The sequence below is a fragment of the Falco biarmicus genome, chromosome 2 (assembly GCF_023638135.1).
Source record: "Falco biarmicus isolate bFalBia1 chromosome 2, bFalBia1.pri, whole genome shotgun sequence".
NCBI lineage: Eukaryota > Metazoa > Chordata > Aves > Falconiformes > Falconidae > Falco > Falco biarmicus.
In genome coordinates, this window is record NC_079289.1 from 17,218,487 (window position 1) to 17,236,684 (window position 18,198).

Consider the following 18,198-nt stretch of genomic DNA (forward strand, 5'->3'; position numbering starts at 1 on the left):
ATCAAGTTGTAAATTTTGCTGGGTTTAGATTTTTTTTTCCCTATCTTAAGTTTCCTGTGTGTCTACTAATTGAAGCTAGCAACTGCCATTTTTTCAAATGGCATTTACATCTCTGGCATAATTAAGATAATAATAACAAGAAGAAGAAGAAGAAGAAGAAGAAGAAGAGATTAAAACATAATACTTTTAATACATTACAACACAATACTTGCAGGAAGGCAGAAATTAACCAGACACACAAATTAAACAGGGGAGTAGTTCAATCATTCCTCCCCAGTTTCTTCTGCTTTCCCTGTTTTTCATGAACACAGCAGCATATTGGCACAAAGAATCACTAGCACAACACAGGTAAGTATTTATCAAGAGATCACATTGCATTTACATGTGGTTTAGTTGCATAATGCAGATACCAAGTTATCCCTTGAGTCAGATACTCAAGTTCTCCCTTGAGTCAGAAATGTCATGGACTGTCTGGTTTTCCTCTGTATCTTTTTGATTTGCATGAACAAAATGCAGGTTTCGTTCTTCTCACACTTTGGTATGTGCACAGCACACAGTAACTTGGCCTGGTAGCAGCATTGCTGGATCTAGACTACTTCAGGGACACAGTAGCAGCTCTCTGTTATCTCTTCTTAGTCCAAGGCGGGGTGAGAGATTCAGAGTGCCTTTTCCTCATCATTCCTTTCCATGTTTTGTTGCTGGGTTTTTTTTTCCCTAGAGGTCTACAGAGTTGCTTCTAAGTAACATGGTTATGTCTATGCAAACCGATAGCCCTTCTCCTTGAGGGACCCAGCTGCTGGCACTGCCACCAGCGTTTTCCTCACCCTGCAGATCCAGGAGCATCTCTCTGCCTAGGCTCATTTTCTGTGAAGCAGCTGGGATTTTGCACACAATAACCATCCCACATTACACAGTGATAAAAACACATTTTGTCACTGCACCACAAAACTGATGAGGTTTGGACCTGAGAAATAGGTTATTTCAGTTACTGAAAGAACAAGTAGATGATAGAAAACAAAGGATGAATACAAATGGTTTGGAGGATTTGTAAAGTGACTTTCGTCTTACACCCTTCCTCCCATTCCTCACCTCCTTTTTCCCTCCAAGTCTGCATATCCCATTTAGCACTGAGTAAGCCTTTCACAAGAGTAAGCTTTGAATGCAAGCAACTTTAGCACCAGAAGAAAGCAACCAGCCATGCTCAGGGCACAGGTTAACGGCCTTTGAGTCACCTCTCCAGGTTTTCTTCCCCGGCAGCTGCCTGTGCTGCACAGGGCTCTGCCCTGCCAGCTGGTTGTGGGCACAGGGGCTGTGTGGGAAGCATCCTTCCCCTCTGCTTGGCTGTGCAAGAGGCAGGTGTGTGCACTGCTGTGCCAGCTCAGTGCCTGCCTTCACAACAGAGAAATAAGTGCCGATTTGTAAGAAGCCACTTCTGCTTTGTTCGTTGCCGCCTTTAACATCCTCTCTGCTGGCTGTAGGCTGTTCACAGCCAGCCCTTTCCCCAACAACTGTGCCCTTTTGTGAGCACTAGCTGTTAAAATTAAGCTTGTTTCTCAATTGCTTTTTTATGGCTTTGTAAAAGATTTATCCTTGCTTCAGATATTGTATAAAATCCCATTTCAGTTGTGGTTTATATCATCGCCACTTCTGCCACAATACTTCAGGTCAGGTCTCAATCTTCCATCTTTAACAAGTCTCCACACTTTTTATATTGTGTTAGACAGACTTCATTTTATTGCAGGTATTCTTTTTCTTAAGGCAGCAGATTGTGACACAATAGCAAGGAGGAAAACCTTTGTTAAAATCCCATTGGTAATGCACAGCTATCACCCTTTGAAGAGATTTAACTGAAAATAAGTCCTTTTCACTCCAGCTGTACTGACCTCCATCTTCTGGAAATCATAACGAGGGACATTTCATGCTACAGAAGTTAAACATTCTTTAGAATGAGTTATATGAAATATCCATTTCTTAGTAGTGACTTGGGTCCCTTGGTGACCCAAGGTCAGAGGGTGACTTGGGGCCTGATTCTCTGTTCAGATGCTGGTGTAAGTCTGGAAATGGTTTTATCAAAGTCAGTGAACTTGCCACTTCCAGGGGTAAAAAAAGAAAAGAATCAAAGCAGATCCTGGTAGCTCTTCTTTTCAATAGTGGAATGGTTTCTGAATTTCCTAGGCCAGGCTATTGTTCAGCTAAATGGAAAGAACAGTACTGTATGATAAAGTCAGAAAGTTCAGAGTTGTGTCTAAAGCCTAAGTTGGATTCAGACATCACTGGCCCTGCTCTTACCACACTTTGAAGTAGGTGGTATAATTCTGGTTGCTTTTGATTGCCACTGCAATCACTGAAATCAGAATAAAGCACTTTCTTAATTGCAGTATGATAGATCAGCAAGTAAAAATTCTCACAATGTACTGTTCTTTTTAGTTTCTTATACATAAATGTAGGCCTAAGGCTGATTTTTTTTTTCAAAGTTCACTTTTCTACAGACACTCACATACACAACAATATTTAGAAGAAAAAAAAAGAAGTTGCATTACATTCTGAAACAACCTTGATAGCCAGCTGGCCTTAATATTTCACTTTCTTTGATTCTATCCTGTTGCATTTACTGAAATGAAGTACTCACTGATGGCGTGACTACTGGATAATACACGGAATGGCTCTATTATTTCCTGTTACTGGTAATTGGGAAGCAGACTGTATTTTCTTACTCATTCTTCAGAACAGTGTTGATTATTTAATTTCTTCAGTTTTACAAGTAAGAGTATAAAAGAGCTCCAGTTACAGGTGCTAGCCACCTTGGAACTAAAAGAGGCAAAACAATACACAAAAGCCAGTGCAGCATCCTGCTTTCCCCTGCTCTCAGCCTTCCCCAAAGAAGTCACAAATCAGTTCACCCTTCCCAACACTTTCTGCCCAAAATCTCCCTGAGCAAGCTGAGGTCATCTTAAACTCTCACTGCAACAAAAGCCAGGTGCAGTATCTCTGTGTTGTGTTTAAGTACAGGTCAGAGTAGGAGTACAGAGCAAAAATAAGTCATTAGAAGATGTTAAGTGAAGAAGTACTACATGAGGGGGCAGGAATGGATCTCATCCCACTTGCTCAGGTTGCCGGCACTAGGGTAGTTTTGAATCAAAGCATCCCGAAGCAATGAAAAGGACAGTTACACATGCAGAAGTTCCTCCCTGACCTACTATGACCCTGACCTACCATATCAGCAGGTCCATGGGTGTATTGCCGCTTATGTGACTGGCAAAGCCATCTTTGATGCCTAGCACTGTCTCAGGCTTTGCAGCTGGCCACGGTGAGAGCCAAATCAGATGTCCTGCTCCTTGGGCAGAGACACCGCAGGTGCCTGTGGCAGCACAGGCCTCTCTTCAGGGCCTTCCTTTTGATATGAAGACAATTCTCACTGCTCAGCCTTGTGCTACACCTGGATCTGCCACCTGCCCCATGGATGCCCAGGGCCTGTCTAAGAGAGTGGGGCCCACAGGCACAAAAGCATCTTAGTTGGTGTCAGGAACATCTCTTTGAAGTGAATCTCATGATTCCTGCATTTGACATCAAGGGCAGACTCAAAATACATGCATTGATTTTCTTTTGGATGACACCAAACAAGAAGATGTGCCCACAGGCACGCCTGAAATGTAGTGTGAGTTCAGTCTCGTGACCAGGTTAGAGACAGTCCAGAGTAAAACCCTGAAACATGCATACTGTGGATGCCATCTCCCTAGCACCGACATTTCTGCTGTACAGAACCCATCCTATTAACTAAGCTACTTGCTAATGTAGATATTAGGCAAAGCCTTCTCTCTGGACTGTGATGAGCTTGGCCCTTCCGTTTGAATTTAGGAGTGCACAAGGAAGTACCTGGGGTTTTAAGGTGCCCCCAGACTTAATGAACTTTTGTAGCAAAGGCTTTCTGGAACACTCTCATTTATCAAAATCTCAGTCCTGTTTTATTCCTTTTGGAATAGATTTGCTGGTTCTTTTACACACACACACACCCTGCCCTGCTCTGCCATAGAAGAAAAATACTCTTTCCTCACTCACCAGCACTGATCTGTTTAGTTTATGGTTCTGGGCAGTATCTACTGTTACCTGTATGGAATGATTGAGTTCTCATCTCTGTTAAAGCTCTAGTCACTGCTAACTAGTTAATAATAGAGAAGAAAAGTATGAGGGTTTGCATTCCAGACTGAGTAGCTGTCAGAAATTCTTTTTCTTGTTTTGAAGGACTGAAGTTCATTGCCTCAATTTATCTCAGTGCAGAAGTACAGTATAGAGGAAGGTAATTCTTCAGGTGGCAAGAATTCATATCCTGTTTTTTAGATCATAATCTGCTGCTTTGAGTATTTGAGAAAGGTCACTATTTTAGATATTCAATGGTATGAGATGCTCACAGAAAGCTGTTTCACTAAACAGGCAAATTTTTTTCCTAAATCATAAGCAATTCCTGGTTTGCAAACTGTGTGTGATCAATAACCATAAATATTTCCAGATTCAGAATCAGATTTGTATCCAATCTTGGTTGCAAATAAAAGCCATATAGCATAATTTCTCTTCTCTGTTCTATAATCAACATTCTTAGGGTGAAATTTGTCTTGGTTAACGTTAGGGATATATAATGTAGGTGTCTACATCAGAGCTAATTACCATCAACTCTTTTTCTAGTCAGTGCAGAAAAACATGCACTTTCAGGGCATAAGTTATCTAATTAATTCTGCATGTGTGCTTTAGGATAAGATGAATCATTTCCTCAGAGTGTCTGCTCTTTCCACTGACTATAAAGGAGTTAAGACAACTAGGTAATACTTAAATGTGTACCTTTATCACTCACCCTCAGAGGCAAGCTTTGAGACAATACACTGAAGAAAATACCCCAAGAAAGTATTCTGTATTGTTCACATCAAATCCAGGAATTCTGCAATGATATCTACATGCATTTGCTAGGAACAAGCACAGAAGCGTATCTGGTTAATCATTTGCAGTATCGATTCATTTTGACTGTGACAGCTATAGACATGTGTCTGACGTACCTCAACTGTTACAGGTTGTTCATGTTTTATTTGACTGATACGTTGCAATGATCTTCACAATTTCTGTTACAAAACCAAACGAGGGAACAGATCACTAAGAGTGTTAATTGCCAAAGCCACATCAACTTCCAAGAGCTCAAAGGGAGCTGCAGTGGTTTGCCCAAGCTGAGGATCTGGTACATATCTTAAATCATGTCAGTCCACTTACATTCAAACTGTGATACTATAGTAATTTTAAAATGTGAGGGTTTAGTCTACATCAGTTTCCCTATAATGGAGAGGCAAATGCATTTTCATTACCATGTGTGCTGAAGGAGTACAGACGTGAAAGCATTATTGGTGTCAGGGATCACATCCCTGTGAAGCCATTGAACCAGCAGGGATCTAAACCTTTTTATTCAGTGAAAAAAAATGGCTTGACAGCACCCTTCTCACACACGTGTTGAGCTGGTGCCACCCCTCAGTAAAATGGTAGCAATGGTATTTAATCACTGAACTTAATGGAAGTTTGATTAAGTCCAAAGTAAGCAATTAATTTCTATGAAGGGTGACAATCTGGTCATGGTGGTGGTGTCTTTTGGTGGGTTTTTTAGCTTATGTTTTGCTTTTTAAATACAGTCTTTTTAGCTACAGACTATAAATATGAAATAGAAATTGTGAGACAAGAAGAACAAAAGGATAACAGACAAATTGCTTGTTTATTACTTTAAAATAATGAAATTAAAACAGTCTTCACAAGAGGCTTATGCCACATCCCTTCAGTTTTCCCGTCCGCTCTGCTGTAGAAGCAAATTGAATCAGTGGAACAATATAGCCAGGAAACAAGCATTCCCAAGTCTTAATCCAGATTTAGATCCTGGGTTCTTGGGTGTCTTTGGCCAAATTATTTATTCCTTCAGCAACTTGTCTCCCATCTCCAAAATGTGATATTAGTATTTTTTACTGCACTGGGAAAAGGGGCTGCAAAGCTTACAGAGTGTTTTGTTCTGTCTTTCGAACATGAGGTGCAATCCATAAAAGGCAAGAAGTTGCCAATTCTTCAGGACAGGGCCTAGAGCTAAGATGCCAAAGCAGGAAAGGAGATAGATCCATCAGCTTCCTATTACCTATTGAGTAACCTGCACCGCATGGAAAAGTTTTGGCTGTGTCTTATTTATTCATTTGGAAGGAACTAAAATGCTTTGTGGAGATGAGTACAAGGAGAAAAAAAAAAAACCCACACATTTGGGTTGCAAGCAGGCTTTGTCTAAATGAGTGGTAAACAATCAAAAATAAGAGGTAAAAGGACTCTTTACTGGTATTAAATGCAAGCTGCACGTTACAGGTATTATTGTTAGTTTATTTAGTAAAAACAGCTTTAATTGCAATGAAACTATTAACACCACTTTCTACTATGGCAAAATATTCTCTCTTCGTTTTTGGTTTTCAGCACATCAAATAAGAGGCATTCCATCATAGAAATGGCAATGATGTTGATAAAATTCATAGGCTGACATAGGTTTTGTCTAAAACGTGTTGTTGATCTTGCCATATCAGGATTGTAGTGGCTGCACATCATGTTTGTTCCTTTTTTGCATCACTTGACATTATATTTTGGTTAAACACTCAAGGGCAGTTTTGCTGTCCATTCTTGCTCTGTTCTCCTCACTCATGCCCGTTCCCAAAGTCTTTAGTGTATTACCTAAGAGGTGAATAACTCTCATAGTACTTGAGCACCTCAAGGGCAAACAGGTTTGATCCCAAGAAATGAAAACCCAGTTTGATTCTAAATTCCACAGTTATTTAAAATGAAAAGGTACATCAGCAGGTAGGCTTTCTAGCTAATGTGTGACCTCCTCCCGAATTTGTATCTCATAGTTGCTCTATCTGATAAAATAGTATACTACAGTAACATTTTCAATCATATGGAAGACACTCAGATTACCAGTTCATTGCTTTACTCACTTTGGTTTTAACTTTTTCCCATGATTAAGCACCTGGAAAGTTATAGCTACCTTATTGGTAGCTATATGGAGAAAGACGTGCAACATTATATTACTGATGTTATGTGTTTCAGAATTTATATCTTTCTGGCTATGAAAACACCTTTCTAGAGAAAACTATATGACATAGTTTTTTCTTTTCCTTTCTTATTTGTCTCCCACAGATTGTGAGCGTGGGAAAGCATGTTAAAGGATACCATTATATTGTTGCCAACCTGGTAAGATACTTTTCTAGAATTATGCCCCTGCTCGGTAAGTGAAACAGTCAGTTTTACTTTGAAGTTATACCACTTCACACAGCATTTGCCATTTGTTGCTAATATGTGGTTGCTCATAATACATTCTTTATGGTGCGTAAAAGAACCTGGTTTTGTTGTTAAAGCCATCTAGACAAGAAGGGCACAATGTTACCATCTTAAATTTTATCAAAATCAATGTAGCATAAAGGACTGCTAAGTGTATCTTGTGGCTGAATTAGAATTTACAGAACTATGCTATGATTTTGACTCATCTTTTTAATATTAGTAACATAACATTTCTTGAGGTAACTTTCTACATTCTCCAGGGAACGTTCATTTTGCTGTAAGATCAGCTATTTCCAGTCAAATTACTTGTTCAGTATTTTCACTTTGAGTCTAAACTGCACATTCACACAGATAATGTTCAGAAGAGGGCAAAGAAAGAATAAATGTAATATTTTATTATTAAAATCACCTGTTCTTTAAGCCAAAATACCTTCCTGGAAAAACAAAGTGAAAGTATGCTTTAAATTGTTTCCTTTTTACTCTCCCTCGAGGAATTTTAGTTGGCGCGAAAGATTTTATTGTGCTTTGATGTACTTGTACCTTAACTTAAAATCACATCAGATTATTTTTACAGCCTCGGGTATTTTAAATGAGACATGTCTGTTCTCTTAGGTCTTCCAAATTAGATTTTCAGCATTACAAATTTATAGTTCCCCAAGTAACTTTTCCCATGCAAAATAGTTGCTGTAAACAAGGAGCTGGATGTTGCAGTAAACTGCTAGTGGAATATACAGTGGAGACAGGCACATCTACTCATCTGCTTCAGCAGGGTCACACGTTGCTATTTACTGGCTGTTCAATAACATGGTCATCTTTTATATTTACTGTCAGTGTGCTTTAGGACGTGAATCAAATATCTTCTTTTAACAGATTTTTTTCCTGGGGTACTGGGTCAGTACCCCACTATATTTTTTCCCTAAATCTTTCCTTTTTAAGTTAAGTGCACTTCTGTTTGCATGGGTAAATATCAGTCAGAGGAACTTAAAATAAAAATAAGATACCTCTGAGCTGGCATTAAACATAGCAGCTAGGAAAGGAGCAGAAAGGTTCATGCTTGTTTCTTAGCTTACTTTAGCAGTTTGCATTATGCAATTTCTTGAGGTTCAGTTATATTTCTAAAGGCAAATGTTACTAAAGAATCTGTCTTTATATGTACTGAACAGATTAGCCTGAGAAACCAGTAAGTCGGGAAATATGTATACTTTATTTTTTCCTTCAGTGTTGAGGGTCACTCTAGGCTTTCAATATGTATCAGATCTGAGAGCTACCACCATCCTATTTCACAGAAGTGTGATTCTGATGTTTTCCTTGGACCAACAGTGAGATCCTCATGTGCTGTCTCTGCCTTCTAATGTCTATTATGTTATTTCATTATCTCAGACACCTGCAACCTAAACAATGAATCCTGGAATAAATGAATTTACAGAATAGCACTGGTCATTGTGCAAACATGCAAAGAAATATGGTTATATTGGTTAAAGCACTAGTACAGTGCTCATTGGAATCTGCCAACTTTGATGGAAATTGGATTAAGGCTTTAATATTCTGCAGGCACTTTTCAGTTGATTCGCCAAAGGCATTTCTTCAAAAACTGTCTGCCATTCCCAGCAATGTGTTGCTTAGCTGTCAAGACCACCCTAGCAATAATATAGGAAATTTATTTCTTGGTTTTATTTCATTCCTTACTACATACATGGAAACTATCAACAAAGGTTCAACATTATTCTATCGTTTTAAGTTTTGGCTTATAATGGAAACCTGCTGGTGTGCATTCTTTATGCTGCCTCACTGACCTAGAACAGATTGGACCCACAGTGGTGTACAAGGGCAAACAAAATTTTAAATTGATTTTATAGGGATTCAAGGATATTTCTCTGGAGAGATTTATGCATGGAGGAGCCAATGTGACTGGATTTCAGCTAGTAGATTTCAGTACCCCGATGGTAACAAAGCTGATGCAGCGCTGGAAGAAGCTGGACCAGAGAGAATACCCAGGATCTGAGACCCCACCAAAGGTACTGGCTGATCTGAAGTGCTACCAAAAATATCACTCAAGCGTTCTAATTTCTGATTGACGTTGTTGAATACATGAATGAAGACCTTAATGTTTAGTTAAAGGAGAAGGCAGTTGATCTTACTGTTACTGGCAACTAATTATGCCTATCCTTACGAATGTATGATAGAAACACAAATTGCAACACGTTTTGCCGATGTACTTTAATGTCCTTTGTCACTTATTCTCCAGCTTCACCCCTCTACTGACAGGAGTTAAAGGTCAAACACTTAACTGACAACTTAATTTCAACCAATTTTACATGAATTAGTCTAATTATCTAGATTCACTTGGAGTACAGAGATTTCCCAGCTTTCCCAACAGCTGAAATCTACTGTATATGAGATATAACCACAACTGTAAATTTACTACCTTTAAATTGGTATTTGGAGTTTCCTCTGGAAATTCTATCCATCTCACAACCTGGTGTAGTAATCACTTTCAGGCATGATCTTACAGTGAAATTACATCCCAGTGTTCCTCTATCCTAATCCCTCACAGATGGGTAACAAAATACTAATCTCACCTATAATTTTCTTGGCAGGCAAATCACAGCATAGCTATAAATACCACTTCATCAAAATAGTTCTGTTATTATATGTACTAATGTATATCAGACCTAGTTAAAACTGGGCTCCTTTCTGCTTCTTTCTTTCTGCTTCTCACAGAGGGCACTGTGCAAAGATAAGCAACGAGCCCTCCTTTGGCTGGGAGGTTAGTAGGTTAGCAAACTCTAGAGGGGGTATCAACATGGGTAGTACAAAGCATAGCTACATAATCTGGTGAATATTCAAAAAATCTATGTTCTGTAGGAAAAAAAGAAAGCACCGAGGATGTTGTGGTTTATGGAGTACAGACATTCCCAAGTACTGGTGACAGGAACAATTTAGCCTATAGGATTCCTTGCCACATGAACAGGATTGTGCTGCCTCCTTCTGAGAAGTCAGCATGATTAATCTGAGTCGCATGTAATTCACCTATGGATAACCAAAATTTTAGATTATAAACAATGTCCCAAAGAGCTTACAATATGCAAGATGAAGAAAAGGAAGGAAATTAGACTTGAATAAGTGATTTTAAATTTCAGAAATTACAGAGCATATCAATAGCAGTCCTGGGCATATGCTCATCAGAAGATCATACTGAGAAAATGCTGGCTTATTGACGTGGCTCTGGACTAACATCTGTTGAAGACTTGCTCTACACATTTCATCTGACATGTTCTCAACCTAAAGTTGTGTAGAAATGTAGACCATTCAGTGCCCTATGTTATGCAGAGCCAAGATAGTTTTTTCAATAGCAAGAACATACCCTTGATCATTCTTAAGAAACCAAATAGCCTCGATGTCTGCTCATTAGCTGTGCATTCTTTCAGTTATATTTTCTCAGTGAGATACTTTCTTTTACTTTTGAGTAAGTTGGGTGGGTGTGGTTATTCCCTAATGTATAAGGCAACTTGAAAAAAAATTAAGACTGGAATATCTCCTGTTTAATTTGTTTCTTTTAAGAATTCTTCAGAGGCAGATTTCTCTACCCTTAAGAACTATGGTTTTAAAGCTGGAGCTACTGAAATGTACTCTTCCCTGTCCCGCATTCATCCCTTAGACAAAATTCCTTTTGATTTTGAGGAAAGATTTTTTCTAAATGAAGTTGTGGAAACTGCTGCATAATGAATCAAACTAGAAATATCCGAGACAGCTGATTTTTGTGAAGACATGCCAACTCTAAAGTGGTGGTTTTGTCCATCTGTTTAGTATACATCTGCATTAACATATGATGGAGTACTTGTGATGGCTGAAACTTTCCGTAATCTTAGAAGACAGAAAATTGATATTTCAAGGAGAGGAAATGCTGGTGATTGTCTTGCTAACCCTGCAGCCCCATGGGGTCAAGGAATTGATATGGAGAGGACATTAAAACAGGTAAGGGTAGGCTTTATTCTAGTGATCTTTGTGAATATCAGATACTAGTTGTACGCTATATGATTTGGAAGATACTCAAGGGTAGTAACAGGAAAGGGAAAATTTATTTTTCAGTTTTCATTTGGAACAGCTGGGGTTGTTCTGGTTTATAACTTGGAATGAAGGCAGAGGGGAAATACTACTATTTGAAACTACTGTTAGTTCTATTAAGGTAGTTGGAACTTCCTCCACTGAACTGATGATCTCATCTGTTACTTTCACATATAACCTGGCTGTACAGAAATTGTCATTTAAGGGAAAGGGTATACCTACATAATATAACCTTTCAAATATGTTTCTGTCATCATGAATTAAAGCAGATTTCTCCCAGGGAAATCACATAGGTGGGGTTTTTTTTGTGTGTGTGTGGTGGTTTTTTTAAAGAAATAACCCAGAGCTATTGCTCTCTGATGTCAGGATTTTGAATTCCTGATGAATATGGATGCCTAGAAAGTTCCAGATCTCTGTCAAGATGATTTAGCCTTTCCTTTGAATGGGACAGTAAGAAAATAAAAATCCTGCAGTAGAATTTAAATCATTGCAAATGAGCAGGCTCCACTCAGGAGAAACTGCTGAGGAGAAGTGACTGCTGACAGAGCTGGCAGCTCTGTGCCTGGAAACCAAGGTTTCAGTCCTGGAGAAAAATCAGCAGAGATAGAAATGGACAGAGGGAAAGAGTAAGTGATTTAAATCCACATCCTGACTCATAGGGAGAGAAATAAAGCATTTTTTATGCTTCACATACTCCTTGCAGATGCGCAGATCTGTAACAACCGAGAGAAGCATGAAGTCAGGCTTCTGTGTTCAGGCAGACAGCCTGAGTTGAATCTGGCCAAAGAGGTTTGCATGGCTGGATCCTGATATGATCACAGCCAGCAGCAATATGGCCATGGCTTCTTTGAGATGAGGACCACAGTCTGGGTATCCTTCAGTGAGGCAGTAAAGTGCTGAAAGAAAAAATAATTCTGGTTTCAGCTGATACACAGGTGGTAGAAAACTGCAACAGCCAATCTCTGGGCTGCCCTTCTCCACTCTAAGGCTTTGAAAACACTCTTTTCAGGCCCTGTGCATGTCACCCATGTTCTGTAATAGTAAATTGTTTTGCTGAGGCCAAGGTAGTTGTCAAGTTTACCTTGATGAGCAGTATATACTAGATTTGTACATTTAATCCACCAGAGTGTGAAGTAAAAAGATATATGAGCAAAGGCCAAACATCCTATGAGTTTATTTCACATGATGCAAAATGTTCTGCAGGAGTGTTGAGAACGGTTGAAAATGTACTTCTCTTATGGACCTGCAGCTCAAAAGTGTTGAGCTGCAAAGCATGGAAGAAGAGAAGGTCCATTGAGTGTCTTTTGTAGCACTTAGATACTGGCATATCTAAGCCTATTTTAAGCATGGTTTGACAAGAAAAAAGAATACAAAGGAAAAGTAGCCAACTTTTTTGCTTTAAAATGCCTGACTATTCTATAGTAGTGTTGTTATGATAATCATAGGACATAGCCAGGATAAATTGCACTGCTGTGACATTTGGAATAAAGACTAAAAGGCTGGATCTTCCATGATATTTTTTCTTTCATTTGTAGATTCGAATACAAGGATTGACAGGAAATGTTCAGTTTGACCACTATGGTCGCAGAGTCAACTACACCATGGATGTCTTTGAGCTGAAAAACACAGGCCCTCGAAAGGTATGTGCTAATAATATTTACTAACCTGATTTTATATACATGAGTTATGTATGATGAAATGATTATGCAAACAAATTAAACTAGACTCTGGGTGGTTTAAAAAAATATAGTGTATTCAATACATGGATAGTATTTGTGGTAAAAGCAGATTTAAACTTAATTTTCCTGTAGATACTTCAAAATAGTATGTACTATATATATACACAAATGGAGGAACACAAAAACAAGTGTGCATCTTGGAGAGGTGGGATGTCAATCAGTCAAATATACTAATGAAAATCAGCTGGATGGAATGTTGCCAGGCTGCTGTGTGGTGGAAAATAGTCAGAACTCTGAAAAGTAGATATTTCTTATACCTTATCCAAAGATTTCTGTCATGCAATTTACTGATATTTTTAAGCTGGCTCATTTGTATGTTCTGTGTAAACATGAATCATAGACTGTAACTAACATAGGGCTTCTAAGGGGGAAAGGAAAGACAAGAGGAGAGCGAAGAAACAAATAATGCCCTGAATACTTCTGTTTTCTGAAATTAATTGCAGTATCTAATCCTGTGTGCTTGATTGGTTGCTTGTAAGCAACTTAGGCAAATGCACATTAATATATGTCTAAGCAGATCCTCTGTCTCACTGCATGTAGCTTATCACTAAGCCCAATCACTTTGAAGAGGTAAGTCTGGGTATTTGTTAGCCCTTTCTCATCTGTGCTGAAATTCATAGTATAAAACAAGCAGAAAACATACTCAGACTCAAGGATTTTATTTCCTTTGGAAGCACTGTGGCCTTTTTTTTTTGCGAACAAGGGAAAGTGAGAAGCTGATGGTGAATAAGAGAATCATGGCCACTTGAGTAGGGCCAAGGCAATTGGAATTGAATTACATAGTCCTCTGCTGTCAGGCCACAGGTGACAAGCCCAGTAAATAGTACCCTGGGTGAACTGTGTGTCCCTGAAGACAGTTACATGCCACAGTGATGAGGAGGCAGAGTGTTAAACTAGAGACCCAGAGCAGAATTACACACCGGGATTAATTGCCAGTATATCACAGTACAGAGCTGTAGACCAAAGAAAAGCTTGTGCCTGTGTATGAGGCATATTGGTACAGTTGCCTTTGAAAGTATAACAGATGGCTGAAGAACAAATTGGGAAAGATGAGTCTGTCTTCCTTCTCTCTTGGGAAACCCAGTGTCCCCTGCCAGACAATGTGTCTGACCTTGCTGCCACCCCTGCCCCCTTTCTGGCTCCACGCAGCACTGTTGGCAGCCAGGAGGATATACGGGTGGCTGGGGTGCATCAAAGGCAAGTGGTGAAATACGACCTTTCCATCCTTGATTCCCAGTTGTGCAGGAGGGAAGGCAAGGTGGAAAAGATGTGGTCAATTAGGTCACAACTTCAGTAACTCATTAGGGAATTTGCTTGGCTGTTGAAAGTGGCCTGTTCCTGTTTCAACATTTGTCACCTGTTTTGAAGAGGTGTCTGGCTGGCACCACTGCAGGGATGTCCCCACCCTCCCTTCTTGCCTGTAATTTAAGGGGAGGGTGGCTGCAAATGGGGGAGCTCTCTCTGAGCTGTGGTAGAGTCCCAAGGTGTTTTTCTTACCTTTTCAGGCATGCCTCTCTGCCACTTTTAAGCTATTACCTGTCTTTGATATAACAAGCCATAACAGCTTTGACAAATCTGGCTACTCACAAGAATTTATTTCTCATGTATTACATAGTATTTTTTATGTGATCATTGGACCAATTCTGTGCTCCAGCCTGACAAATCCTATATAATACGTGAGAAATGGCTATACTTAATTGAACTAAGAGGCCTTCACTTTTAATGTCTTTCTCTCATGTCCTACATAACATGACTTATGAGTCACCCAGCAATATCTTTTCAAGACTAGCCTTTCCAGTCAGAGTAACGCATGCCTCTAACCTTCAGAAAAGTGGGGTTTGTTGCCCACAGCCTTAAGGAAGTGAACAGAGCATTATAAAATGGCACAGCTAGTCAGAGGCAGACTTGCATATAGTTTAATAAAATGGGAAGCAGTGGCCAATGGTCATATTAGTTTCATTTATGCAGTATTTCTTTCTTGATTTTTGTCTGTAGAACAACAACAAAACCTGCTGGTGAGGGGAAAGGATGTGAGGAGGAAGATCACAGATATGTAACGGGGTGGCTTCTCTGACTGGAGTGTTGCCATGGAGGAGTACAGGCTCTTTAGGAAGGACAGGCAGGGGAGATGAGGAAGGGGAGTTGCCCTTTTATGTGAGAGAGCAGCTGGAGTGCATGGAGCTCTGGCTAGGGATGGATGAGAACCCAGCTGAGTTTATGGGCTAGGATTAAAGAGAGGACAGGTCAAGGTGGTGTTATAGTGGGTGTCTAGGTGCTCTAGGCCACCTGACCAGGAAGAACGAGTGGATGAGGCCTTCTGCAGACAGATAGGAGCAGCCTCATATTCACAGGCCCTGGTCACCATGGAGGACCTCAGCCATCCCCATATCTGCTGGTGGGATGACACAGCAGGACATAAGCAATCCGGGAGGTTCCTGGAGTCCATTGACAACAGCTTCCTCTTCCAAGGGATAGAGGAGCCAGTGAGGACAAGTGGTCTGCTGGACCTCCTGCTCACCAGCAGGGAGGGGCTGGTGGGGGATGTGAAGGTCAAAGGCAGCCTTGGCTGCAGTGAGCATGAGATGGTAGCATTCGGGAGCTGAAGAGCAGGGAAGAGGGTGAAAGGCAAGCTCACACCTGAGGAGAGCAGACTTTGGCCTCTTCAAGGTCCTGTTGGAATATAAGAGCTAAGGCCTTGGAGAGAAGTGGGGCCCGAGAAAGCTGCTTAATATTCAAGGATCACCTCCTCCAAGCTCAGCAGAGTTCCCTCCCAATGCATAAGAACTCAGCAAAAATGCCAGGAGGCCTGTGTCGATAAACAAAGAGCTTCTAGCCAAACTGTGACACAAAAAAGGAAGCATACAGAGGGTGGAAGCAAGGATGGGAGGAATACAGAAACATTGATCATCCAGGGACAAAGGTAGGACAGCTAAAGCCCAAATGGAGTTGAATCTGACCAGGGACATTAAAGACAACAAGAAAGGCTTCTATATATGTACACAAGTGACAAAAGGATGACTATGGAAAATGTAGGCCCTTTGCTCAATGAGACAGGGGACCCGAGTCCACGGAACATGGGAAAATCTGAGGTACTAAATGCCGCCTTTGCCTCATTCTTTACTAGCAAGGCTGGCCTTCAGGAATCCCAGGTTCCAGAGACAAGGGAGAAAGGCTGGAACAAGGCAGAGGTACCGTTGGTGGAAGACAGTCAGATCAGGGAATACTTAAGCAAACTGGACATACATAAGTCCATGGGCCCTTATGGGCTGCACCCACATGTGTTGAGGGAGCTGGCAGATGTCATTGCAAGGACACTCTCAATAATCTTTAATTAATCATGGCAACTGGGAGAAGTGCCTGAAGACTAGAGAAAAGTAAATGTCACTCCTCTCTTCAAGAAGGGCAAGAAGAAGAACCCAGGGAACTACACCTCAGTCCCTGGGAAAGTGATGGAGCAGCTATTCTTGGAAACCATTTCCAGGCACATTAAAGACAAGAAAATTATCATGAGTAGTCAGCATGGCTGTCTTCACCAAGGGGAAGTCATGCTTTATCAGTGTGATAAACTTTTACAATGAAATGACCGATCTGGTAGGTGAGGCGAGAGCAGTGGGTATTGTCTACCTGGGCTTCACTAAGGCCTTCAACACTCTATCGTTTAAGATCCTCCCAGAGAAGCTATTGGTGTATGGGCTGAATAAGCAGACAATGAGGTGGATTGAAACCTGACTGAGGGGCCAGGCCCAGGTGGTGGCAATCAGTGGTACAAAGTCTGGTTGAAGGCCACTAACTAGTGGTGTACCCCAGGGGCCAATACTGGATCCAATCCCATTTAACATCTTCATTAATGGTCTGGATGATGGAGCAGAACGTACCCTCAGCAGGTTTGCTGGTGACACAAAACTGGGAGGAATGGCTGATATGCCAGGGGGTTGTGATGCCAGGGGGTCGTGCTGCCATCCAGAGGGACCTCAGCAGGCTGGAGAAATGGGCTAACAGAAAAGTCATGAAGTTCAACAAGAAGTGCAAAGTCCTGCACCTGGGAAGGAATAACCCCAGGTGCCAATATATGCTGAGGGCCACCCAGATGGGGAACAGCTTTGCAGAAAAGGCACTGGAGGTCTTGGTAGATCTTGGTAGACACCAAATAGAACATGAGCCAGCAATGTGCCCTTGAAGCAAATAAAGCTGATGGTATCCTGGGCTGCATTAGACAAAGTATTGGCAGCAAGTAGAGGGAGGTGATCCTTCCCCTCTACTCAGCACTGGTGAGACCAGACCTGGAGAGCTGTCCAGTTCTGTGCTCCTCAGTACAAGAGAGTCATGGACATACTGGAGAGAGTGAAGCAAAGGGCCACAAATATGATAAAGGGACTGGAGCACCTTTTCTATGAGGAAAGGCTGAGAGAGCTGGGACTGGAGAAGAGAAGACTCAAGAAGGATGTGCAAATCCCTGAAGGGAGGGTGCAAGGAAGACTGAGCCAGGCTTTGTTCGGTGGTGCCCAGGGACAGGACCAGAGGCAATGGGCACAAACTAAAACAAAGGAAGTTCCCTTTGAACATCAGGAAACACTTTTTTACTGCAAGGATGACCAAGCACTGGCACAGGTTGCCAAGAGCAGTTGTGGAGTTTACATCCTTGGAGATATTACAAAGCTATCAGAACATGGTCCTTGGCAACTGGCTCTAGGTTGAGCAGCAGGATTGGACCAAATGACCTTCAGAGGTCTCTTCCCACCCCAAGCATTCTGTGATTCTGTCATTCACCATTCGTCATGTCACCAAGATTTAAAAAAAAAAAAGGGAGGGGGGGAGGGGAAGTAAACAAAGCATGTATGTACATGCACAAGACAGATTTGGCACCTAAATTCCAACTTGGGCAACTAACATGAAAATTGATTAACAAAAATATTGAGTATCCTGTTGCCCTTAGTGACTTGTGGGCTTCAGCAGAAGTACTTCAGTGGTTGCTACAAGGTGCACAGCCCTTCAGAAATGACACTATTCATTCAAATGCCAAACTGTTGTGACAGATTTACTTTGAGGCAGATATTTTTCCTTGGGG

The 18,198-nt window shown here is 40.9% G+C and overlaps 1 protein-coding gene across 3 annotated transcripts in view; it reads left to right on the forward strand.

The window, feature by feature from the left end:
• Positions 1 to 18,198, forward strand: part of GRIA4 (glutamate ionotropic receptor AMPA type subunit 4) — a 240,367-nt gene that overhangs the window by 154,650 nt on the left and 67,519 nt on the right. For all 3 annotated transcript variants that reach the window (XM_056329584.1, XM_056329585.1, XM_056329586.1), the window contains exons 5-8: positions 7,189 to 7,242; positions 9,186 to 9,344; positions 11,137 to 11,304; positions 12,930 to 13,034. In XM_056329584.1, the coding sequence (XP_056185559.1) occupies positions 7,189 to 7,242; positions 9,186 to 9,344; positions 11,137 to 11,304; positions 12,930 to 13,034 (486 nt within the window). The remainder of the gene's footprint in view (positions 1 to 7,188; positions 7,243 to 9,185; positions 9,345 to 11,136; positions 11,305 to 12,929; positions 13,035 to 18,198) is intronic.